Source organism: Podarcis melisellensis, assembly GCF_964234715.1.
Source record: "Podarcis melisellensis genome assembly, chromosome: Z".
Lineage (NCBI taxonomy): Eukaryota > Metazoa > Chordata > Lepidosauria > Squamata > Lacertidae > Podarcis > Podarcis melisellensis.
In genome coordinates, this window is record NC_138547.1 from 40738358 (window position 1) to 40764887 (window position 26530).

General features: G+C 43.0%; 1 protein-coding gene across 1 annotated transcript in view; it reads left to right on the plus strand.

Moving 5' to 3' along the window:
- The first annotated feature begins 2136 nt into the window (after positions 1–2136).
- Positions 2137–26530, plus strand: part of RNF128 (ring finger protein 128) — a 39060-nt gene continuing 14666 nt past the window's right edge. The window contains exon 1 of the mRNA XM_081897655.1: positions 2137–2739. Within this exon, the coding sequence (XP_081753781.1) occupies positions 2298–2739 (442 nt within the window). The 5' untranslated portion in view covers positions 2137–2297. The remainder of the gene's footprint in view (positions 2740–26530) is intronic.

The window sequence follows — 26530 nt, forward strand, 5'->3', positions numbered from 1 at the left end:
TTTTGGCAGTGGTAGCAAAACCAAAATGCATTCAAGGTAGACACAGCACTGGAGCAGACAGAGCGGTTTATAGCTGATGGGGATACAAATTGTCCCTTCCCAAGTCAATCATTTGATAAGGGGGCAGGGAAGGAAATCTCTCAGATGATACACACTAATCAGCTGCAAAAAGCCTCAATAATAAGGAAGTTAGTTGCACTTTCATTCCCTTAAAAATAAGTGGAACTAAAGCTATGATTAGTCTCACCAGCTGATTTCACAGAACAAGTAGGTACATTCAAGATTAGTAAATCATTGGAGATTCCTTCTGAGTACACACTTGAGATGTTGGCATAGCTACAATGCAGTTCTATGTATTTTCCCCCTTACCTGCGAGTAAGTAGGACTAACCCCCATACTTACTCCACTATTTACAAGAACTTAAGAGCGGCTTTGTTCACAGGTGTAAATCTCCAGTTGGGAGATTGATTGGGTATCTAATTAATTTTTCATTAGGCGGCAGGTCCCCCTACACTTCTGAAAAAGTGGCCTGTTTAGCAAGTTGAGAGTATCAGTTTTAAGGAGGAACGTTTGTGGGGATGATAGGTTAAATTCTTCAGGGTAGCAAACTATTACAGTGGTACCTCTAGATGCGAACGGGATCCGTTCCGGAGCCCCGTTCGCATCTAGAAGCAAATGTAACCTGTGTCTGCGCGTCTGCACTTCTGCGCATGCACATGACATCATTTTGAGCGTCTGCGCATGCGCAAGTGGCGAAACCCCGAAGTAACCCGCTCCGTTACTTCCAGGTTGCCGCGGAGCACAACTTGAACGTGCTCATCCCCAAAGCACATTCAACCCGAGATATGACTGTATATGACAAAATGCCTTATTTTAACTGTGTGGTGTATTTTGTTTTTCTGTATATTTTACACACACACACACAATTTTGTAATGGCTTTGGCCAGACAAATGAATAAAGAAACAAACAAGCAATAACATGGAACAGTGACAATGCAATTCTATTCCCCTTCCCCTTACATGGGTAAGTGGGACTAACTCCCAAACCAGGTGAGCAAAGCACTGCAAGGCAACCTACATCTAACATAAATCAATGGGGCTTACTCTTGAGTAAATTGCTAAAACTTGGGCTGCTAAGACTGCAATCCTAGCCCCTACCTCCACCATAGCTGTCAACGTTTCCCTTTTTTAAAGGGAAATTCCCTTATTCCGAATAGGATTCCTTGCAGGAAAAAGGAAAAGTTGACAGCTATGACCCCCACCCTCATGCTGAAGCATGTCGTTCCCCCCCCCTCCCCGACTCGCCATTGGAACAACAGATGACAATCTTAAGAGCACACAGTTTATTATAATATTTTGTGTTATTGTAAATTCCTTAATTGTTCATTTTTAACCTTGTACTGTGGTACCTCGGGTTACATACGCTTCAGGTTACATACGCTTCAGGTTACAGATTCCGCTAACCCATAGTGCTTTAGGTTAAGAATTTTGCTTCAGGATGAGAACAGAACAGGATGAGAAACAGGCAGCAGCAGCGGGAGGCCCCATTAGCTAAAGTGGTTAAGAACAGACCTCCGGAACAAATTAAGTACTTAACCTGAGGTACCACTATACAATGTTTATTGCTTTCATTTTATGGGTCAACCGTCATTTTAGATAGTAAGATTCATGTTAAATTGCTGTTTTAAGGGTTGCTTTTAAAAGTCTGGGATGCATTAATCCGTTTTGCATTACTTTCTACGGGAAAGCGCACCTTGGTTTTGGAACGCGTTGGTTTTGGAACGGACACTGTGACAGCTTTTACTAGGAGGCTCCTGCAAGATAACTTGTGGAACGGATCAGTCCATACAGCATGAGACTACTAATCTTTTGTTGGGGTGTGTGCGGAACCGCAGTTACTTAGGCATTTTTATTGAGTTCTACTGCTCCCAACCACGCGCTTCGATCCCGGGACAAAGGTTCGGAACGCGGCGGCGGCGGCGCCAGCGCTCGAACCCGGCGGCGCGCCTGCGCGCACGTGGGCCTCCCTGGCCGGCCGCGGAGGAGGAGGAGGAGTGTGGAGGGGCGTGTCTGTCTCTCCCCCCCTCCCGTCCACTCTGCCCCGCCCCTCCCCTCGAATCCCCGCCCTCCAGAAATGGGCGGGGAATGGGCTCAGGTAAAGAGCGCGGCAGTCCGGCCAGTCGCTCGCCTGAGGCAAACGGCGGCGGCGGCGGCAGCGACAGCAGCAGCAGCGTTGTTGTTCTCCCCCCCGCCGCGTCGTCTCCTTCTCCGTGGTGTGGCGGGTCTCCTCTGAGGCGATGTGGCGGCATTCCTCGTGGGCCTTCCTCGCGCTGCTCCTGGCCGGTGGTGGCGGCGGCGGCCCCGGCAGCCTCCGCCACGGGGCTTCTGCCCAGTCGGTGTGGACGGCGTGGCTGAACGTGTCGTGGAGGATGCCCGGCAGCAACGAGAGCTACTGGAACGTGGGCGAGAGCGGCATCTACGGGCAGGACTCCCCCCTGCGCCGGGCGGCCGGGCTGGTGGTGGCCCCCGAAGGGCCCGGGGCGGCCAACGCCTGCAGCCCGCTCACCAACTTCAGCAGCCCGCCGCCGCCCACCCCGTGGGTCGCCCTCATCCAGCGCGGAGGCGGGTGCACCTTCGCCGAGAAGATTGCCGTGGCCGCCTCCAGGGAGGCCTCCGCCGCCGTCATCTACAACTACGCTGGGGGGTCCGGGAACGACGTCCACCCCATGACCCACCCGGGTGAGGAAAACGGGGGTGGGGTGGAGGGCTCCCTGGGGGTGGGGGGCGGAGGGAGCCGGACAGTTTCCGGGATGCGCCCCTCGCTTGGGCATCTCTTAGTCCCTCTGAGTCGAGATTGAAAACCTGGCTTTTTTAAAAAAAAAATGCATTGTATTGTATTGCACAGAGTTGCGGGAGAGGGAACCCCGAGGGTCATCTAGTCCAGCCCGCAAGAATAAGCCCGCTGCCCCCATAAGGGGATGGAAAGTGCCACCTTGGCGTCCGTCAGCACCGCGCTCTAACCAACAGAGCTACCCCGGGAGATATAGATATGATTGCGTGTGTAGATATGCAGCTTGTTTAACGCGTTTATATAACACCTTTATATTCCGAGGGAGGGTCGGGGGAGGTGGGTTGGGGGCTCACGGGGGGTGGGGGGTGGAGGGAGGGAGCCAGACAGTTTCCTGGAGGCGCCCCTCGCTTGGGCATCGGGTCCTTCTGAGTCGAGATTGAAAACCTGGCTTTTTAAAAAATAAAAATGCATTGTATAGCACAGAATTGGTGGAGTTTGGGGAGAGGGATCCCCCGAGGGTCATCTAGTCCAGCCCACAAGAATAAGCCTGCTGCCCCCATAAGGGGATGGAAAGTGCCACCTTGGCATTCGTCAGCACCGTGCTCTAACCAACAGAGCTATCCTGTGGGGGGGCTCCCTGGGGGTGGGGGGCAGAGGGAGGGAGCCGGACAGTTTCCGGGACGCGCCCCTTGCTTGGGCATCGGGTCCCTCTGAGTCGAGGTTAAAAACCTGGCCTTTTTTAAAAAAAATGCATTGTATTGTATAGCAGAGTTACGGGAGAGGGATCCCCCAAGGGTCATCTAGTCCAGCCGCAAGAATAAGCCCGCTGCCCCCATAAGGGGATGGAAAGTGCCACATTGGCATTCGTCAGCACCGCGCTCTAACCAACAGAGCTACCCTGGGAGATATAGATATGATTGCATATGTGTGTGTAGATATGCAGCTTGTTTAATGCATTTATATAACACCTTTATATTCCGAGGGAGAGTCGGGGGCGGTGGGGGGGGGGGAAACATGGCTCTCCTGCTCCCCGTTTCATCCTTAATGGCAACCCTGGGAGGTAGGCTAAGAGATGGGAACTGGCCCAGAGTGAGCTTCAGAGGGTGTCAGAAGGGACACCAAGGGTCATCTAGCCCAACCCCTTGCAGTGCAGGAATCTTTCATATGAAGTCTGCTCTGCTTGACTCAGAAGATATGATCCATCTTCTTTTTCTGTGTTTGAACACCCAAGTAGAAAGAAGCATTTCCTAGCTTTTCTTTTTGCTTAAGTATTCTACAGCCTCTTTGTGGCATTGGCAGTTTTCAGTTGCCATAATCAGATAGGAAAATTGCTCATTTTTGCGCTTGGTGTACAAGCACTTGTCTGACGTGTGGTTGCTTTGTAAAGTATGTCTTATTTGGGCCTTGCATATATCTGTGGGTCCTTAATGTATTGCTTCCATCTTGCAGCCTTGATACCTTTCTGCTGTCGTATATGAAATTTATATCTTGCTTTTTAGCCAAGATTAGCTCTCAGGGCTGCTTTTAGTTAAAATCTGTTGGAAGGTGTGATATGAGGGAAAAGACGGAGAAGGGGGTATGGTATTCTTGTGGGCCATGGCAGTTGGTGGCATCATAGTCCAAGTCTCTAGAGAAAGGTGCAGCAAGAGGGTTAAAGGGACCACTGATGTTGAAGATGGCAACCCACAGAAGTATTTCTCCAATTCGGCTTCAGAGACTTGGCTATTGAAAATTGAGGGCAGACGTACACCACACACTTAATCCACATGATTTTCCTCAAAGAATCCAGGGAACTGTAGCTCCCCCCTAATACATTCCTGGCACCCGTGAAAAGCTGCAGTTCCCAGGACTCTTTGGGCAAAGTCATGGGTTTTAAGTGTGCAATGGGTGTGCTATCTTAAGAAGTGGATAGTTTCTAGGCTTTCTCCTCCAGAGGCAGAAGTTGCTGTAAAACAGCACCAGGAGTTGCTTGACTATTAAAGATGCTAGTCCACAGGATCAGACTGCCTACTGCAAAGGCTTCTCTTGACCATGGCTGTTGCTATATTACTGTTGTGAATCACACCACTTACTCCTTCCTCCCCCTGGTGTGGGAAGCACCACCAGGTTCTCACTGCGATCACATGCATACACAGAAGTGTCCCAGTAAGTTGAGTGGAGCACACCACCTCGCATCTAGGGTTAGACTCCAGTCATAAATACACTTTGCGAGTAACTAACTAAATGTTGGAAGATTCAGGGCGGATAAAAGGAAATCCTTTTAATCCTGAAACTCGCTCCCTCAAAAAGTAGTGATGGCTTCCAACTTGAATGGCTTTAAAAGAGGTGGGCCATTGTGAAAATAGGATGATGGACTTGGTGGACTAGTGGCCTGATCTAGCAGTCTCTTCTTATGTTCTTTGGTACCTCTAGTAGGCAGAAGATCCTAAGAACAATTTGGGCAGCTCCTGAGGTTATAATCCCTGAAAAAACATAGAGCACACGCTATCTTCAAAAGTACTAATGCTGTTTCTCCATTGTCCACACTACTTCACTTCAGCTAGCACAAAATTATATTCTGCATAGCATATAGATCCAAAATGCAGGTATCTTAACTCTGGAGATACACTCCCAAGTTTTGGTTCCTACTGAACTCAACTCACCATCCTGAAAAAAGCAATTGGCTTGCCACTATACTGTATACAAGTTGAAAGTACTCCAAAGCAGTTGCAAAAGGGCAGCAAACAATTCCTTGCTTTATTGCTTGCAGTGAATAAAAGCCATCTAAGAGGCTTCTGTATCATTTATTTGTTTAGGCAATTTATATACTGCATCATATGTTAGTGAAATCTGCAAACAGTTTATGTGACATCCTAAAAATTTATTAACAAATACAAAAAAGATAGCAGAAATTTAAATCGTCATTTTGGAGCTGCACAGATAAAAATTGGATAAGATATCCTCTGAAACCTGGCATGTGTAAAGTCTGTTTTGGGGGCATAATCTGTGGCAGTTTATTTCCTGGAGTTAAATCCTAAAAAAAAACTCTCAACAACTCAACAGCTTCAATCCTAAAAAAATCTCAACAATTTTGGGGTAAAATAATAAAAAAAGCTCAACATCTTCAAATCTAAAAACAGGTTAACAAGTTTGGTCAGCCCTTGGGTTCTTTGGTTGGCCCTCGCGGCCCTTCACTTCATCAAATCTGGCCCTCTTTGAAAATTTTGGACACCACTGTACATTTTGATGATTGTACTGGCCACGAATGATTCTGTTTTAGTATCTTAACTGCTTGCCAGATGAAGAAAATTTAAAGCCTGAAAGGTGCTCTGCACATGTTCAAGAGCATTCAGTCTAAGGTGAGAGTTCTTGTAAGTAAAATAGGTCAGTGTTTTTCAACCACTGTAGTGTGCCGCGAGACGTTGCTGATGTGCCGTGGGGAAAATTGAAAAATTTGAAAGATTTAAAAATAAAGTATTTTATAATTTTTCATATTTCTGTTTACTTACTATTTCATAATAAAGTAATTATAAAATACTTTCTTTGTGTTTATTTGATTCCTATTCAAGAGAATTACTTTATATATAGTCAATATAGGCACAGAGTTAAATTTTTTAACATTTTCTAATGGTGGTGTGCTTTGTGATTTTTTTCATGAAACAAGTGTGCTTTTGCCCAAAAAAGGTTGAAAAACACTGAAATAGGTTCACATTGGCTGTGATTGAAATTCTACACAATGTACATCTACCTAAAGCATAAGAGCCCTTCCAGAAAATATGTGGTAACCCTTGTTGCTCATGTGTCATATGCAATATTAATGTAGTAGTAAATCATGCTTCTAGCCCATGTTTGCATGTGAAGTGTGTGGTTTGAGAGATGGTAGTAACTTGGGCATGACCCTGGTATCACCTGCACCACGTCTACAAGGCAGCTCAACCTTTAGTACTCTGTTTTAATCAAGTTGCAATAGCTTATCTCATTTGTATGTTAACATTACAAATATGGATTACAGTAATTTGCATTTATGCAGTGCATTTTAATTATATGCAGTGCTCTTCATAGATTTTCACTGACAAGCTCTGGAAGGATTTCATCACTTGTTTGAACAAGGAAAATAATTCTCATTTTCTAGTTCTTTGGATTGCCTTGTATATTGGTAGGAATGATTAGGAATCACAGAAGTATGAACATTCTGACCACCCTTCCTCTGAGTTTGCTATGCTAGTGTGCTAATGCCATGCTGTTGCCTCATGTTTTTCTGTGAATGAGTTAGTTGTCTTAGTTACATGCTTACTGTGCTGCTATTTGTTGCAGTGACGGGGATATGCATAAAAGCAATATACGAACAATTTCCACTTAAGAATTCCAGGGACACCAATAGTCTTGCGTAGTAATGTTTTCCTTTGAGAAAAGAAAGCAACACACTTGGCCTCACTTCCCTCTGCAGCATGTCCCTCACGGCTATGGAACAATACTGAAAAGATGCCTATTATCTTCTGGGAGTTATTAAACATGCACTTATTTATTTATTTATTTATTTAGTGTTTCCATGTTATCATTGTGGAGGGGCATTAAAACATATGTGCCATGGGATTATTGTACTCTAGTTAACATGAACCTCGAATGTGGGTGGAGGGTTACAAATGAGGGTAATTGATGTGGCTTTTAGTGGACTAAAAAAAAAAAAAATCTTTTGCGTTTGCTGCTGCATGCCTTTGACGTCTCTGCACCCCCCGCTGCCGCCTGCTCCTTGCGAACTGAATAAACCAGATCCCCTAATGTAGTACAAGTGCTTCAGCTAATGAATAGCTAGTCAGAAAATCAGTTTCCCTTGATATCATTTAGAGGGCCTGCATAGTACAAGAAATTGATTGGCTGTACAGATGCCAAATAAATTGATTGGCTTTGGCTGAGACAAAAAGTCATCATAGCGCAGAACGGTTAAATTGCCTTGAAAGGAGAACGTAATTAATTGTATTGTGTGTTAATGCTACGGTACTTACACTGCTTTCATCTATCCTAGACTCTAATCCATGTGTATGGGTGCAGGCCCCAACCCTATCCACTTGTGGGATTAAGCTCCACTGAATACAACAGGGGCACTTCTGAATAAAACATACATAGAATTGATCTATAAAGCCACTGACATTTCAGATTGAGTGGTTTATGGGGTTCATTTGAAGCATTTCTCCCTGGAAAGATCAGTAGTGGCAGGCAGCCTTCCTTGAAAGGGCCTCTCCAGGGCAATGCCAAATGCTTTTTTCTTATCTTATCAAACGTACTTTGACATGCAATTAAACCAAGATAAGCATCAAATATCAATCCACTGTATCTTACAGTTGATGAGGAGGAGTGGGGACTATGGCAGAGAACTCTCCTCCGTCTCCTGAATTGAAGGGACCATAGCAAGCCTTCTGCTAAAGTGATTGAGCATGCACAGAAAAATACTGTTTCTGAAGCAGGCAGGACTTGGGCTATTTAGAATGACTATGAGTGTGGTACCATCATAACAATTCTGAGGAAACATTTGCATCCTCTCCTATAAAACGATGCTGCACAGTTGAAATGGAATCTTGAACTTTGGGAAAGGCCAGTGAATAGTCAATGAACTAAGAGGGGATAAGCCAGAAGGGAAGAATTGAGGCTAATGATGGAGGCATGGGGTTTTTAGGGGTTTTTGAAATGCTTTATGTCAGTTTTATGCAGTTTCATGTAGATTTTCAATTTCATTGTCCTTCATGGGACAATGACAATAAAGATACCGTATCGTATTGAAAAGTGAAGCAGCAGGAAGTCTCTGAAGAAACTGCATCATTCTTAAGGTCAGGGATGGCTGTATGCTATTATGGGGAGGAGGGGCAAAGGAGTGCTAAGAAACCTGGTCAAGGGGCAAGTGAGTAAAGGAATGGGGCAAAGGAAGCAGGAGCCTGAAAAGCAGTGTTGAGAGATTGTAGTTATTGAGCTGAAGAAAAGAAGGACCAGAAGGACCCTGCCAGATCATAGCATTGTAGAGTTGGAGGGGCAGATGATGGTCACCCATGCAATGCAGGAATCTTTTGCCCAACATGGGACTTGAACCCATGACACTGAGATTAAGAGTCTTGTACTCTACCAAATGAACTATCTCAGACTTAAAGCCCTCCTCCCTATAAATTTCAGAGAACTTTGGGACAGGTGAGGGGCTGCATGCTGGTATGGAAGAAGCAGTAGGAGACTCGCCCTACTCCCTTTATGCAAAATTAACAACACCTAGCTCCCTTCCCCAGTTGTGCAAATGAATTGTTGCTGGTGGTGGCAAAAGCAAGGAAAGGTTACCCAGAGAGCCAGAACCAACATTTGTGGACTCCAGACTGGAGCTTTGTGTGTTTAGCAGGAAGCAAGAGACCTTGGAAGTCCACTGAGCCCAGGAGGCATACATACCGTATTTTTTGCTCTATAGGACGCAATTTTCCCTCTCCAAAAATGAAGGGGAAATGTGTGTGCGTCCTATGGAGCGAATGCAGGCTCATTGGCTTCAGCGATAGCAACGGGAAGCCTCCGAAGCGCAGAGGGAGTGCTCCCTCCGTGCTCTGGAGGCTTCACGTTGCTTTCGCTGAAGCCTGGAGAGCGAGAGGGGTCGGTGCGCACTGACCCCTCTCAATCTTCAGGCTTCAGGCAGCTATCCACAAGCCTTTGGAGCGCGCCTCCAGCCCCACAAGCTCCCGGACCTGTTCTGGGGTCGGGGGAAGCTCGGGCTTCCCCTGCCCCAGCCCCGTGGCTAAAAACGAAGCCAAGACAGCGAGCGGGATCCATCCCACTCACAGTCTTGGCTTCTGCCAAAGCCGCGCGCAGCCTCTCCCAGCTGGAGAAGTTGCGTGCGGCTAAAGAGGAAGCCAAGATAGCCAGCAGGATGGATCCCACTCGCTGTCTTGGCTTCTTTGCTCTTTAGGGCTGGGAATAAAAAAAAATTCTTTATTTCCCCCCTAAAAACTAGGTGCGCCCTATAGTCCGGTGTGCCCTATGGAGCGAAAAATACGGTAGGCTATGAGTGTGAGGGAAACCTGAAATGTAGGTAAATGTGATCACATGTTTACCGAGTGTTAGCATATCCAGAACTGAACTTTTTTTTTAAGACAGCCATGCATACTACATTTGCTGAAGGAGGTAGCTGATGTATATGTATGTTTGAGGGTTTTTTGGCCCTCTTTAGTTGGAGAGCTGAAGCATGGTGAGTAGGAAATAACACTTGTGTTTTGAAAATAAACTTCCAAATCGTATTGGTGTGGCTGTTCTGATTGACTGGGTGTTTCAGAGGGACAGGCTTTGGGGTGCTAGCAGTTGGGTACTTGCTATACAGTCATACCTCAGGTTAAGTGCATTCAAGTCGTGCTCCGTGGCAACCCAGAAGTAACGGACTGTGTTACCTCCGGGTTCCTGCGCATGTGCAGATGCTCAAAATTACGTCACACACATGCTCAGAAGCGTTGAAATGTGACATGCGCAGATGCGCGGACACGGGTTCCGTTTGCTTCTAGATGTGAACTGGGCTCCGGAATGGATCCCGTTTGCATCTAGAGGTACCACTGTAAATTAAATACTGGAGTTAAATTTCCCTATGATGTCATGCGCAGAAGCGGCAAAAAGCGACGTGGGCATGCGCAGACATGCCGTCACTAGTTATGTTTGCTTCTGGATGTGAACGGGGCTCCGGAACGGACCCCGTTTGTATCCAGAGGTACCACTGTATTATAAACCAAACTAGGTTCCAGATGGAGAGGTAACATGCAGACTCGTTGTTAATGGTGTTGCATACTCCTGCCCGGGAGGTGTTGCATACTGCTACTCCTCCCACGTTAGGAGAGGAGTTGCTTGTGCTGCAAAACTCAGCAGGTAACTTCTAGTGCCTCTCAAATTATAAACCACATTGAGCAAACAAAATCAACCATAAGACGAAAATGAAATTAAGGAGAAATGTGTTTCATTTGCCTAGGTCACAATGTGAACCTCTGAATTCTGCAGACTTTTCAGCAAGCTTATGTGCCAGTGTTGCTGGTGCCTGGTGGGCAACTGTGTTTTCATTGCACGTCAGATGTCTAATGACTGTGGGAAAATTACACAGGTTCCTATTTGCATTGGGGGTGGAGGAAGAGGCTAGCACTGGCTGAGCCAGCTGTTGGTGGCTCAAAGATCAGGAGGCTAGTGTATGGATAGCCTAAAGGCATTCTCATGTGGGGGCGGAACTTGTTTCTCAGCTAATGTACATAGTCTTGCTGTGTCAACAGAAACTTGACGATCTGGTCCCCCTTTAAGGTGGCAGCTACGCTATAAACCTCTTTTGAGTCTGGGATTTGTGTTAAGCAGGTTGTTGTCAAAGCACAAGGCAGAGTTTATAGAGTTTATAAAATCCTGTGCGACTCTCAAGAGCAACTGTTTGCAGCACTTGCTACTGGGCTAAATGGTGAATAACTGGATATTCTTAGAAGGTAAGGTAGAAAGCAAAGCAACTGCTTTCCTTTAGGAATACACAAATTCATTTTTGTCCAAGTTCCATTAACTTTCATTTTTCAGGGTCAGGGAAGGAAACTAACTACCTTCTTATTGCTTTGGGGAGCAATGGGTGAATTTGTCAAGGTAAGATGCGGAAGAGGAAACACAGCATTTCCTTAGTAGCCTGGTAGGCTAGGCTTTTCTCTTCCCCTACCCTGATGGGCCATGTATGATGGGTGGAGCTGCTCACTTGTCAGTCACCTGACATTATAATGACACCGGGCTACCTTTCTGCATCACTTTGAACTGGACGTCTGAGGATCAAGCTCCCCTCAAAGTGATATATTGCCTATGATTTGCAAACACTATTGATCAGCTGCAAACACTGTTTTAAACAAGCCCTGCAGTTACCTTCCCTATATCTGATGTCGAACATGATGTCTGATTTAGATCAGGTGGGTGTGGCCTGATCAAAATGGTCTCATGGGGCAAATGGGGAGGACTGGTGGGCCTAATTAGGTTCCCCACCCCTCACTTAAACAGTTGGATAATACAGTGGTACCTTGGGTTACAGACACTTCAGGTTAGACTCTGCTAACCCAGAAATAGTACCTCATGTTAAGAACTTTGCTTCAGGATGAGAACAGAAATCGCACGGCGGCTGCAGCGGGAGGCCCCATTAGCTAAAGTGGTACGTCAGGTTAAGAACAGTTCCAGGTTAAGAACGGACCTCCAGAATGAATTAAGGTTTTAACCCGAGGTACCACTGTATTTATTATGGTTTTGATATCAGGAGGTGTTTACATTTGAAGCAACAATCTATTCACAGAATAGACTATCAGTCCACAGTTAGAAAATCACCATCTTCTAAATTGAAGGACAGTAGTCCCTCACCTTACACAGCAGTTTTGTTCTAAGGCAGTGTTCAAAATTAGTCAGTGGCTTTTTGCACCTGGCTTTGGACCACTTTGGACCAGGTGAAAATGCCTGAGCGCCAGGATCGTGCCTCACACCTCCCTTATCGGGAGGTGCATGCTTGGTGATCATTGCATATGGACTGTTTTCACACACTAGTACCCCATTCTGTAGAATTCTATCAGTTATAGTTCATCTGCACAATTGGAATGAATTTCTGGAACCAAAATGCTTTTTCTGTGCAGCAGGAACAGTCACTTTTAAGAAAAGGAGGTCGGAAAAAGCCAGTATATATGTGGACTGTCACTGGATCAAGTGATTTTAAGTTCTCAAAGTTCTTAACCTAGCTCAGGGTTGTCATATGAACTAGTCAGATGTTTAACTGATAATCAATCATAGTCAGTTCATCATTTGATAAATTAAGACTTTAGAGCCAAAAATGGCAACTAGACATTCCATTTTGCAACTGTAACCCTTGGTTTAAGGAGCCATTTGGCACCTAGATTATATATCTGAGTTTCTAACACTGTTCTAAGGGTTCCATATATACATGAAAATAACATGTATTCAAACCCTTGGAGCCTCCCCATAGCTAGGGAGTGGGTGGGGGGAGGGAGACATAGCAACCCTGAGCCTTCCAGAGCTAAAGAGTTAAACCCAAGTGAACCCAGAAGAAAAATAACTTTTAAGTTCTCTGCCTTGTTTGGGATTTGAGTTGTGCAATTTCAACCATGTATGAAATTGAGGCGTTTATAATACATAGATTTGTTTATAATGGAGCATCATCAGCCTGCTGTAATTTAGCATTTCCCTTTTTCCTTCTTCCAAACCCTTCTTTATATGCCAGAGAGAGCTTTGCTACAATGGGGTTTTGGAGCAAGCAGAAACAGCATGAATCTCTCTCCCTGCTTCTTCCTGCTTCAAAGCCCAGGTCAGCATCTCTAGAGCAGTGTTTTTCAACCTTTTTTGGGCAAAGGCACACTTGTTTCATGAAAAAAATCACGAGGCACACCACCATTAGAAAATGTTTAAAAATTTAACTCTGTGCCTATATTGATTATATATAAAGTAATTCTCTTGAATAGGAATCAAATAAACACAAAGAAAGTATTTTATAATTACTTTATTATGAAATAGTAAGTAAACAGAAATATGAAAAATTATAAAATACTTTATTTTTAAATCTTTTGAATTTTTCAATTTTTCCCACGGCACACCAGGCAACATCTCGCGGCACACTAGTGTGCCGCGGAACAGTGGTTGAAAAACACTGCTCTAGAGTATCTCAAGTATCTCAAGCCCAGGTCAGTATCTCTGGGAGATTTCTTGTGTCATGCTCAGCAGGGGCCCTCACCCCCAAGCAGTTGGTAAGTGGATATAGCTACAAGCAGCACCCATTTCAGAAGGAATGTTGCTCATTTCAGGCCAAATGAAGTCATAATAATGTGACCCTTGATGTCTTAGGATAGTAACTTGGCTTGCTAACCTACTACAATAGTTAGATGATTACTACAGTTTGTTTTGAGTAGAGTGTCTGGAAGCAGCATAACTTGTCCAGCCTGATACTTAAAATCTCTAACATAAAAAAAAAATGCTATTAAATGTTGGCTGATAATGATAATACATTTTTTTTCAGGGCAAGATGCCCAGGATTTAGCAAACTCAGAATAAATATTTGCTTTGTGAACTAGTAAGGGCAGAATCTTATCACCTGCTTACTGAGGGAAGATGGTACCTTTCTACGGCAGGTCTCCAAGTATATAACTATGATAACTGCCCTTCTTGTGTAATCTGTATTGACCTTCAGAAGCAAGCTGTTGTATTGGTAAGGATTAAAAACAGTCCCACAGAACAAAGTGTGTTTTTTTCTAAGGCTTTTTCCCCATTAGCTATATTGCGTTCCTCAAATATCGATTATTGTACAAGACTTGAGCATTTTTATTATAATGAGCAGTAAATGATTACTCATTTTAACCCCAGAAGTGAAGCCATATTGGTGTGGGAGACAACAAATTGGTTGGTTTGCAAAAAGCTGTGTGCAAATTTCCCACATTGCTCTAAAACTTTGCCTGAGAGCAGTTTCTTTCTAGACTTGGATTGGGGAAAGAAGGGGATGGGGGTCATGCATGCAGGCCACAGGTAGTCCACTCATATTCCCGACATTGCATCTACTTTGTCTAATGAAGTATAATTGGTTTTAAAACTGTTTTTGAAGTTATATTCAACTTCAAATCTTTATTGCGGTCCAAAGACCCACAAAACAATTTCAAAACTAGATACAGTTAAAACGACCAGACAGACAGATGGAAGAAACCAAGGCAGTCATTTTGTTTTATCTAGGGCATAATGATCTTTGTTTCTTATAACCTCAGAAAGAAACTTCGCCACGGCCAGTCTAATACCATTTGACCTGTCTTCCAAAAGATATTTAATATGGGAGGCTTCGGATTTTCCGGGCAAATTTGCCAGTAAGAGTTTGATCAGTTGATCCCTTGCTTGCTCATATTGCCCACAATGCAGTAGGATATGCTTCAAGTTGTATTTTGAAATTGTTGTAACCCATCCTGGGATCTTAGGGTGAAGGGCGGTAATTAATTAATTAAGATAAGGAGAAGGGGGATAATAGTGGTGGCACAGTTGAAATGGGTATAACCAGAATTACTTTGAGCTACAAAATTATGAGGTGAACATTCCCCCCCCCCCCAATCATGCCTAATTGCTCTCTGTTCTTGTCTTCTCTTCAAAGAAAGCCTGTCTACCTTTAAGAGTTTAGTATTTCCGGAAACTTATAGCTTGGTTTTTAGCAATTAATTAAATAAATGGTTGTGAGGACTCATTGTAGTGGTGAGGCAGGAAAGATTTTTCCAGAGACCCTGGAAAGCTGCTACGAAAGTAGAAGCTATGGGCATGAAGTCTAACCTGGAATAAGTCTGCTTCCTGTGTTCCTTCCATACATAAATACAGCACAGAATATTCATTTTCAGTGTGAATTGTGAGTTCAGGATAAACCAAATTCACTATCAAAGGATTCTCTGAAAGCCCAGTTGACTTTCAAGTGTTGTAACTTTCCTTTGCATGAGTATCCACAAAGCAGATGGCTGACTACAGTTGGAGACTGGGATAAATGGATTTTTAGCTTGCCCATATGTGATAATTCTAATGTTCAACTTTGTTACAGAACTTATGAGTGTTCAGACTAACAGTTTAGATATTCCTCTGTGATAATCTGATTTCAATACTAGAGCTAAGAAACCAGGATTTTAATTAGGAGGCAAAAGTTTACCTTTAAAATCAGAAAACCAAAATAGTTGTTTCAACTTAGCAACGATGTGGTAAACATCAGTTGCTTGATTAAAATTGCTGTTGCTCAGCAGAGCTCTAAAAATTAATCTTCCTTCTTCTTTCTGGCAGGCACTGGGTTGTTGTTTTTTAAAAGCAGCTGCCTTGTACTCTAGAATTAAAATCTAGGGTTCCATAATGGGGCAGCAGCACTGGCCAGCAGGAAATGTAGAAGATCCAAGCTAGATAATTCACGTATGCAATTTAGCTACAGTAACTGAAATCACCTTGCTATTCACAATAACAAGGTAAGACCTTGTAACATAAGACCTTGTAGCATATGGGCCTCCGGAAGGAAGATTCACTGAAATTAAAATGAAAGGTTTGGTTGAAGCAGCAAGGTTATCTCTCCTCCATCATCTCCGTTTGGCATTAGGGAACTAAGCCAGGATTAAAAACCAACACTTTAGCTAGAATTTTACTAACTAAACAACATATAACGTTACTGTAAAAGGTTAGGAAGGCATATTAAGTTTGCTAAGGCTTCTGGTGCTGCTTATTTTAATGTAAAAGGCCGGCACTCAGATAGGTTTCAAGGAATAAGACCCATACTTCTCTTGCGCTTCTTTCACGCTGGAGCCGATGCATCCTGTTCATCTTCATCCGACCTATAAAAACCAAGAGTAGAGTTGCCATTGGGGGATTATAGGGCTGCTTGGCCATTTTGCCAGTAATCACCATTTCGACACATAGAACTCTAAGGTTGCGGCATTTTATCTTTACTGACTAAAGCAGTCACTTAGGTCTTATGATCAGGGCCAAAGCAGACATGACACCACCTCCTTTTTCTTGACTTCAAAGCAGCTGTGATAGTATGTTTGTGCCGCTACATTGATAGGGCAACTGGCATTAGGCGTAAAAGGTAAAGGTACAGCTGACCGTTAGGTCCAGTTGCGGATGACTGTGGAGTTGCGGCACTCATCTTGCTCTATAGACTGAGGGAGCCAGCATACACCTTCTGGGTCATGTGGCCAGCATGACTAAGCCGCTTCTGGCGAACCAGAGGAGATCACGGAAACGCCGTTTACCTTCCCGCTGGAGCAGTTCCTATTTATCTACTTGCACTTTGACGTGCTTTCGAACTGCTAGGTTGGCAGGAGCAGGGACCGAGCAACGGGAGCTCACCCCGTCGCAGGGATTCGAACCACCGACCTTCTGATGGGCAAGTCCTAGGCTCTGTGGTTTAACCCACAGTGCCACCCGCGTCCCTACCGTTTACTTACTTAATGGGTAAGTGAACCATTTTTATAATTTGGTTTTTGCCAGATATCTCTATTGAACAACTTCACACTGCTGCTGAGTGTTTGCATGTCTGAATGCTCCTTGGTTAAAAAAACAAAACAACACCCCAAAAACCTTCAATTATAAAGCTAACATTTTGGAGCAGGCTCATTTGCATGACATCGGGCTTTATATATGCAATAGTGTGTGAGCCTCATCTGCCATCTGAAGTAGCAAAGCCTAAACACAAGTTTACCTCTGCAGTATTCAGAAGAGACTGGCTACATATTTTTCAAATATGTACAGTAGCTGTAATAAAAAGTGATGAGGTTTGATTCTCCTCTAACTTCTTGAGAGAATTTACCAGAGAGGTTAGGTTAGATTATTCTGTGGTATGTGGTATGGGGTGGGTGATTGGTTTTGAGTGGTGGGTGATAAATGTTTGCTGAGGGTATGAAAAAACTGTTCAGTGGCTTAATTACTAGGAATATTTATGCTTAATGATCAGCTGTTTAATCTAGTTTCAACAATATCTAAGAGGCACTGAGTGGTTTTAGAATAGAGACCTGTGAAGTCAGAGCTGCTGTTGTTCAATAAATATGTGATGATGATGGGAGTCAACTATATCGTTGTGCATATGGAAAACCTTTCAGTTTTTACTTCAAGGTGGTTAAAGCAGAGGTTTTCAACCTTTTTGAGCCCCCTTGACCAACTACATTCTTTCTGTGACATCCCTGTGGGGCTCAGGAGCCCAGTTATGTCACCCCTTGCTTGCAGAACTGGCAGCCTCTCACCCTCCCTTGTAGAGTTCCCCCAGCTTCTTCTCTCCTCTCCTTGGGAGTCCTCCGGGCAGCAGTCGCTGCTGTCCCGATCTCTGAGCTTCCTGCCCCCACCCCACCCCAAAGAGAGGTGCCTCCTCATACTGCCCCACAAGGGCCTGGGACTTTTCTGTCCATTCCCAACAGTCAGGGCTGCTGCAACATCCACACAAGCCTTTGGGAGGCAGAGATGCGAGAGGGCATCAGAGGAGGGAGAGAAGGAAGGAAAGAGGGACAGAGGCCAGGGTTGCCCATGGCACCCCGATCATTATTCAAGCTACCCCAGGGTGCCAAGACATTGGTTGAAAACCACGGGGTTAAAGAAATAATTTGTGGTTCAGCTGGATAGTTTCATCGTCCCTCCACTGCCACCAGCCCCTTATGCTCGCAAGGCACAGGTAAGCAGCCACCGGGGCTTGTGTTGCTCTTGCATCATCCCCCCAATATAGTCTGGACCCCCCCAAAGGTCTTGGGGACAGTGGACCGGCCCCCTGCTGAAAAAGTTTGCTGACCCATGCGCTAGAGCACTGGATGGGAAAGGGTGCTTATCCTGACTCTTTCTGTGTACCTCTCCCCTGCTGCCAATTTCAAACATGTTTGCTGCAAAGCAGTTGGAAATGGCTAGAAGAAGGGGCTTGCAAGGGGGAATGGTTGCTCTTCTGCTGCAAATTATTTCCTCCCTACTGCTTTACAGCTCTTCAGTGAGAAAATGAGTTTCTGGAATTGCTTCCCAGATACATTCTGCTGTGAAGTGTTCAGGAACCCTTAGTGGCAGGTTTCCCCCAAAAGAACTTCCTACTAGAGTAGACTTGATGCCTCCAGATTTGTTCACCTTGTGCAAATTGTTAACTGAATAATAGGTGATTGTCTAAGTACAACTTGGAGACCTTATTTTGTGTTCTACAAGACGCAACAGACCATAAGACGCACCTAGTTTTTGGAGAAGGAAAACAAGAAAAAAAATATTCTGAATCCCAGAAGCCAGGACAGCAAGCGGGATCGCAGCTCCACGATCCTGCTTGCTGTCCTGGCTTCTGGGATAGCCGCGTGCAGCCTCTCCGGGCAGTGGCATGAATTCTCCCCCTGCCTGGGAGAGTCTGCGTGCGGCTAAGGCTCCCCCAAGAGCTGTGCTCCCTTTAAAGAGCCGCATGGAGCATTGGGGGCTTTTCCCCGAGGAGGGAGAAGGGATGCTCTTCAAAGGGAGCGCTGAGCAGAGCCTCCTGCCTGCATTCGCTCCATAAGATGCCCACACATTTCCCCTTACTTTTTAGGAGGGGAAAAGTGCGTCTTACAGAGCGAAAAATACAGTAGGTCCATTGCTTTCAATGTGTCTGCTCAAAGTATGATAACTATTGGGCCTCATCCAATATAGCGTTCCAATATAGCATTGGAACTGGAAATCAGGGTGAGTCTAGATTTTGTGCCCCTTCTTAAGCTATCTTTCGTGTATTATCTTCTAATGTATGAAGTGCTCTAAAATATTCACCGTCAGTAAAGCCTGGGCATATCCACCCTTCAGATGTCAGCCAAACATTATTAGACTTCTCCCAAAGCTACAATTCTAGGAATTACAGAAAGTTATCTGATACCTTAAATGATCGGGATTTGATTAAGTTCAGTATACAAAACTAACCCTCCCCAACCTATTTTACATTTATTCTGGGTTTTTCCCCCAATAGCCCACCCCCACCCCAAAAAACTTGCTATAAGGTTTTAAGATAAAAATCAAGCCAGGCAGACTTTATTGCTTATAAGCAAAGGCCACCATTCTTGATGCGGTTTAAATGTTACGTTTAAACAAATGCAAAGTTTTACTGGATTAGTAAGTATTTTAAAACACAGCAACTCAACTTTCAGTAGCATATGTCTTACATTGTTAAAATAAGAGAGGGGAAAAATGCTGAATTTTAATATATTAATCTTAGCTTTCCCCAGAAAATATGCATTTATATTGTGTAGTAAATTATACCATGCTTGCAGATTTCCATGTGGAAAGAAAAGGTTAAAACTTGCATATTTGACTGGTATTCACTCTGTTCCTAGTTTTTTATGAAACAATGCATTTTTATAAATCATATTTTTCCTTAGAAAAATACAGCAGCAGATGTTAGTGGTTTAATATATGCTATCACTACAAAACTGGATTTGAAAAAACAATTCAAAAAAGCCATTTTTTTTTCTTTAATAAGAAACAACTCTTTTCCTAAATAAGAAACTGATCAGAGGTGATGCTACAGACAATTCTGCTTGCCGAAGAGATTGGGGCAGACATTTATATCAGAATGAAATGTTTGTAGCCATGGCAATGCTTAAGGGAAGCATGCCTGACAAAGATAATCTCACAAAAGAGATGGTGGTAGTCAAAGCAGGAAAAAGTAATACTTGAGAACAGTAACACCTTGTTTGAAAGTATTGGCAGCTTCCTGGCTGCTTGCTTTGCACTTGAGTGTTAAAGGCCTTAAAACATAAAACTGTCCTAGAGCAGTGTTTCCAAAAGTGTACAGTAATTCTTCTTTCTCCTTTTAAAAGAGAGTCCGTGGCTAGAAATGCACCTATGAGTTCATATTGCCAGCTTGAGGGTACCGGAGCCTCCTAATGATATATTGGCATGAGTTTACTGTGGCATGTGCACACATACAATATGTTGACTATTGGGCCTCAATTGGGCTCTGGGTCATTTGTAAATGCATTGGTTTGTAATTTGATCTGATCCTGGAAAGTAATGAGAAACCTGAGTCAGCCAAGTAGTTTCTGTGCACTTGTGGGATTGAACAAACTACTTTGCTGGTGTATTGTTTAGATCATCCATTGCTGAAAATTGCCAGTAGCTGCACTTTGTCCCATAGCACACGATGGTGCATATGATGAACATAATATCTTTATAGAACAATTCATCTAGATTTCTCCATGAAGAAGGAAGACAGAAAGCCAAACCTTTATAATTTTATATTCTGTTTCTGAGGGTGACATACTATAGAATTACAACAATGCATTCTAAACAGTGCAGTTGTAATTACAATAAGAGCAAAATAACTGCAACTGCTCATAAGCAACCATAAATTCCATTCCAGTTGTATTTTTTATTTTGTACCATGTTGATTTTGTGCCCTGAGTTGATTTTGTAGAAAGCTAGGTACAGATTCATCATGAATCATGATAACATTAAAAGGACTTTCCTCCTTAGGAAGGAAGGAAAGATATAAATGTAATTACTAAGTAAAATGCCTAAGATAAAAAAAACGAAAATAAAAAACCAATTTACTAGTGCCTGAAAGATACCAGTGCAGGTGCCAGGCAAACCTCCCACAGGAGGATGCCCTAAAGGTAGGAGTTTGAGGCTGTTCTGCCTTTTATGAGATGGACAGTTGCCAGGGAGGCTCACTTTTGCTATTGAGTCATGATTTATTGTATACCCCAATTAGTTAGGATTTGACCCGGTGCACATCTGCTGGAGAGATAACGTGCTCTGCAAGATGGCAAGTTATGGCTAGTGCTGTGGGAAGGTAGCGATAATGTAGCAGGCTTTCCTGATTCCTCCTCCACACTGATTATTACAGGCACAAGACTACATGGCCCTGCTTTGCTGCCTCTGCCCTTTGTTCTATATCTGGGCTGAATACAAAAGCGGATGCTGTTGTACATAATTACAGGTGCAGTCTCACATACGCTTGGAGAGATTGCTTTGTTTTTATCCAGGTAGGCTGTATGCCTGCCAGTCTGGCCACATTTTCTTGTTGAGAGTTGGAGAATGAGATTCAAGGTTATATATTTCTTGTTGGTAGAAGTGTTCAAGCATCAGTGGTGGCAATACTTGTGCATTCTTATAGTCCAATATTTAATTGATATTCCTAGGGTTGTTTTTGTTTTGTGGTTGAACAGGTGTTCGGGAATATCCAGCCGTCTCAAAGTTCTGTATCAAACATACCATTTAATATTTCATTTGAATGTTCTTTTGCATGAGTAGAACGCTGATTGCAGATTGATTGATTAATTGATTTATTTAATATCCTGCCTTTCTCCTGAACCAGGACTTGCTTACAAATAAAAATAGAAGACACAGATAAAATGGAAAAGCCCAAACCTAAAAGGATTAAAACAATATAAAAACAGAGCCATTAAAAATACATAGAATCGTGGAATTATACAGTCGGAAGGGACTTGGAGGATCATTTAGTCCAACTCTCTGAAATGCAGGAATCCTTTGACCCATAGTAAGGACCAAATCTTCAACCCTCAGATTGCTCCATTGACTGAGCTATCCCAACAATAAAAACATCACAGCACCATCCCTTTCTTTAGGAACAGTCAGTTCCTAAAGACTTGTTGGAATAACAAGGTCTTCACCTGCTGGCAGAAAGAGAACCTGAGGGAAGAAGTCTAGCTTCTCTAGGTAGGGAGTTCCAGAGTATGGGAGCAGCCACCAAAAAGGCCCTCTCATGCATCCCCACTGAGTGTGCCTGCGGGGCGGGTGGGATTGAGAGAAGGGCCTCTCCCAAAGATGTCAGAGCCCAGGCAAGTTCGTGTGGGAGATAAGGTCCTTTCACGTAGCCTTAACCTGGTTGCAGCGCATCAGCAGCCCCTCCCAGCCACTCTATGCTGCCATAATTGCAGTTCTCATTAGAGCTTGGAGGCAGGTTGAGGCTTGGACTTTGTGCATGAAGGAACTGGTACTCCAGTTTGAAACAAGAAAATGTTGATAGGTAGACAATGCAGAGCAGCTCAGCTCAACTGGTGGTGGTAATCAACAGAGGGAAGAGAGCTTCCCGGTAGGCTGTTGCTGCTGTCCCTCTCAATCTGAGACAATAGTGTTTATTTCATTTACAAAATGTATATACAGTGGTACCTCGGGTTAAGTACTTAATTCGTTCCGGAGGTCTGTACTTAACCTGAAACTGTTCTTAACCTGAAGCACCACTTTAGCTAATGGGGCCTGCCACGCTGCTGGAGCACAATTTCTGTTCTCATCCTGAAGCAAAGTTCTTAACCCGAGGTAATATTTCTGGGTTAGCGGAGTCTGTAACCTTTTTTTTTCTTTTTCTTTTTTTCCTGTTCTTTTTTTTTTAATAATATTTTAATAAATTTTACAAAAAAGTTTTAACATAACGACAAAAATCAAAAATAATCACAATAAACAACAAACATCAAAATACAAAATAGGAAAAAACAAAGAGATAGCATAAAAAAAGAAAATTTAACATAGAAAAAAAGAACTCTCTCTCAAGTTAATATCCTTCAAAACCTTATTTTCCTTACTTCCACCCGCCTTCCTTTCTTGTATTCCACTTTAAAAATTAGTTTAGCAAGATCATTCATTATTCAGTTTTATCCTTATCCCTCCCTTCATATTCTTATTTGTCTTAATCACTAGAACCCCTTCATTTCATTTTCAATGTCCTCAGCATTCAAAAATTTTACAATGTTTTTGTAAGTAAACTTTAAACTTCTTCCAATCCTCTTCCACCTGCTCTTCTCCTTGATCTCGAATTCTGCCAGTCATTTCTGCCATTTCCATATAATCCATTACTTGCATCTGCCATTCTTCCAGGGTGGGTAGATCTTGTGTCTTCCAGTGCTTTGCGATGAGTATTCTTGCTGCTGCTGTGGAATACATAAAAAAGGTTCTGTCCTTCTTTGGCACCAATTGGCCGACCATGCCCAGGAGAAAGGCCTCTGGTTTCTTCAGGAAAGTATACTTAAATACCTTTTTCAATTCATTATAGATCATTTCCCAGAACGCCTTAATCCTTGGGCACGTCCACCAAAGGTGAAAGAATGTTCCCTCAGTTTCTTTACATTTCCAACATTTATTATCGGGCAAATGATAGATTTTTGCAAGCTTGACTGGGGTCATGTACCACCTGTACATCATTTTCATAATATTCTCTCTTAGGGCATTACATGCCGTGAATTTCATACCGGTGGTCCACAACCGTTCCCAGTCAGCAAACATAATGTTATGGCCAATATCTTGTGCCCATTTTATCATAGCAGATTTAACCGTTTCATCCTCAGTATTCCATTTCAACAGCAGATTATACATTCTCGACAATATCTTAGCACTGGGTTCTAGCAGTTCTGTTTCCAACTTTGATTTTTCCACCTGGAAGCCATTTTTCCTGTCCAAATTATAGGCCTCTCTTACTTGAAAATAGTGTAGCCAATCCTGCACCTTGTCTTTAAGTTTCTCATAACGCTGCAATTTCAATTTGTCCCCTTCCTGCTCCAAAATTTCCCAATATTTTGGCCAGTTAGATCCCATATTAGATTTTTTCAAAGCCTTTGCTTCCATAGGTGAGAGCCACCTTGGGGTTTTGTTCTCCAAAAAGTCTTTATATTTAACCCAGACATTAAACAATGCTTTCCTGACAATATGGTTTTTAAATGCCTTATGTGCTTTGTCCTTACCATACCACAAATATGCATGCCATCCGAAAACATTATCATACCCTTCCAAATCTAGGATGTCTGTGTTCTCAAGAAGTAGCCATTCCTTCAGCCAGCAGAAAGCTGCTGCTTCATAATATAGCTTAAAGTCCGGCAGGGCAAACCCCCCTCTATTCTTTGCATCAGTAAGAATCTTATATTTTATTCTGGGCTTTTTGCCCTGCCAGACAAATCTAGAAATATCCTTTTGCCACTTCTTGAAACAGTCCATCTTGTCAATAATTTGCAACAACTGAAACAAAAACAACATTCTTGGCAATACATTCATTTTGATCACCGCAATTCTGCCCAGTAAGGAAAGCTTCAAATTTGTCCAAATTTCAAGATCTTTTTTCACTTCTAACCAACACTTCTCATAGTTATCCTTAAATAAGTTAACATTCTTAGAAGTCATATTCACCCCTAGGTATTTTACTTTTTTCACCAATATTAGGTCTGTTTCTTCCTGAAACCTTTCTTTCTCAATCGGCATTAGATTCTTCTCTAAAACCATAGTTTTTTATTTTCTTAACCTGAAGCACTATTTCTGGGTTAGCGGAGTCTGTAACCTGAAGCGTATGTAACCCAAGGTACCACTGTACTGCTTTCTTATAGCCATAAGAAAACCTCTTAAGTTTACATATAAATTATCAGTGAAAAACAGTTAGAAATTGATATTTTAAAACAGTCAAAAGATTTTTAAAGTCAACCAGTAGCTTAAAAGAGAGAAAATACAAGCAGTTGCTTCTACATGACTGGATAGACTTGCCTGAACAAAAATGTTTTAAGCAAGCATCTTTGCTGTATTCTGAATTATACTTAATAATACTCCAGAAATAATTCTTTTAAAAAGCCTGACATTTTTAGGAGGGAAGAAAGAAAAAAGCACAGAAAGTTTGTCCCAAACATTGAACTTGTCTGGTCTTTTATCATGCTACTGTGTTCTTCCCGGGAGAAGCGATGTGCAGCCCCTCGTGATCGCTGTTTGTTCTTTGGCTGATACAGTGGTACCCCAGGTTACATACGCTTCAGGTTACAGACTCCGCTAACCCAGAAATAGTGCTTCAGGTTAAGAACTTTGCTTCAGAATGAGAACAGAAATTGTGCTCCGGCGACACGGCGGCAGCAGGAGGCCCCATTAGCTAAAGTGGTGCTTCAGGTTAAGAACAGTTTCAGGTTAAGTCCGGACCTCCAGAACAAATTAAGTACATAACCCGAGGTACCACTGTAGTGGTAGAGTAAGCTTCTGTTGAGCTCTGTATCTCAGTGCAAGCAACATTTGGGAGCCAAGTATTCTTGTGGGCAAAGACAGAGTAAGCCAGTGCCAGTCAGCTGCTGCTGCTGCTTCTGGGTGAGGCCCGGCCGGTCTCCCCCCTTGCAATGACATTTATTACTGGGAGGCAAGAGTGGATCTCCGAGTGGTTCCTTAGTTTGCTTCCCTACAGCTGTGCAGTGCCAGGAAACGTTAAATGTCCTTTTTTGTCAGTCCCCAGCTGACCAATGCTTAAATCATATTTATTGCGTTTCTGTTCAAAACATAAACCAAAACTCATAGTTTAGCCTTCATGCTGTATAATTTAATCAGTGATTAGTGTATAGAGTTTAAATGGGGTATACAAGGAAATTTTTTATCAAATTGTCATTTTGGGCTAACCTACTTTCCTACATTCTCATGGAAGCGGTTACCTTAGCTGCTTTGGTGGGGCTTTTCTTTTGTTTAATTCTGAATAGCTGTTCTATACTTGCAGATAAAATTGAGCTGCTTAGGTCTAGTCTCTTAATAATCCAATAAAACAATATTGGTCATAGATTATATTAACACAGCTTTTAAAGAACTTCTTTGAACTTAAAATGGTGGTTTAATTATCACAAATTGGTACAGTAATACATATTCAGTCTCTATTAACAAATATGCAGCAATATGAAAAGAGATATATTGAAACCCTTTTGACGCCTTTGACTTTGACTGTCGTAAGAGGAACTGTAATGTTTTGTGGTTCTATTCTGACACTCCTGGGTTTACTTGCTGTCATAATTGTGCAGTAAATTATGCTCCCATGAAGTGTTTGTCCTTGTTAGATGATGCTATTGTATATTTTCTCTGTATGTATCAGAGAAGAGCCCCTTTCTGTATTTTGTTGAGTTTAAGCTTAGTTCTAAGCAGCCAGAGATACGATGCAATTCAGTCACTATTTCCGACAGTCTGTGCCTTCTGTTGATCCACAGTGGGATTTTATTTTTTTAAAGTCATCTCGCTCTTGCATTACATCCTCAGGTCTGTGGCTTGACTTTCATAACAATAGCTGACCTTTCCAATTGTAATAATGTTCTTAAGTAAAACAGTACTCTGCACCGTCTAGGAAGTAATCCCACGCTGACATGGCAGAGTGAATAAATAAAAGGCATCAGCATGTACCTTGATTGTGCACATACTAAATAGTGATATATTAGAAAGAGCACACTTTTTCTCAATTGAGTAGTCAAGACTCTTCTGTTTAGAGAGATACATGGCTGCAGCTCTCCAAGGTCCCCAACAGATACTGTTGGTTGGCCATTGTTTTGAACTGCTGCTTTGCTA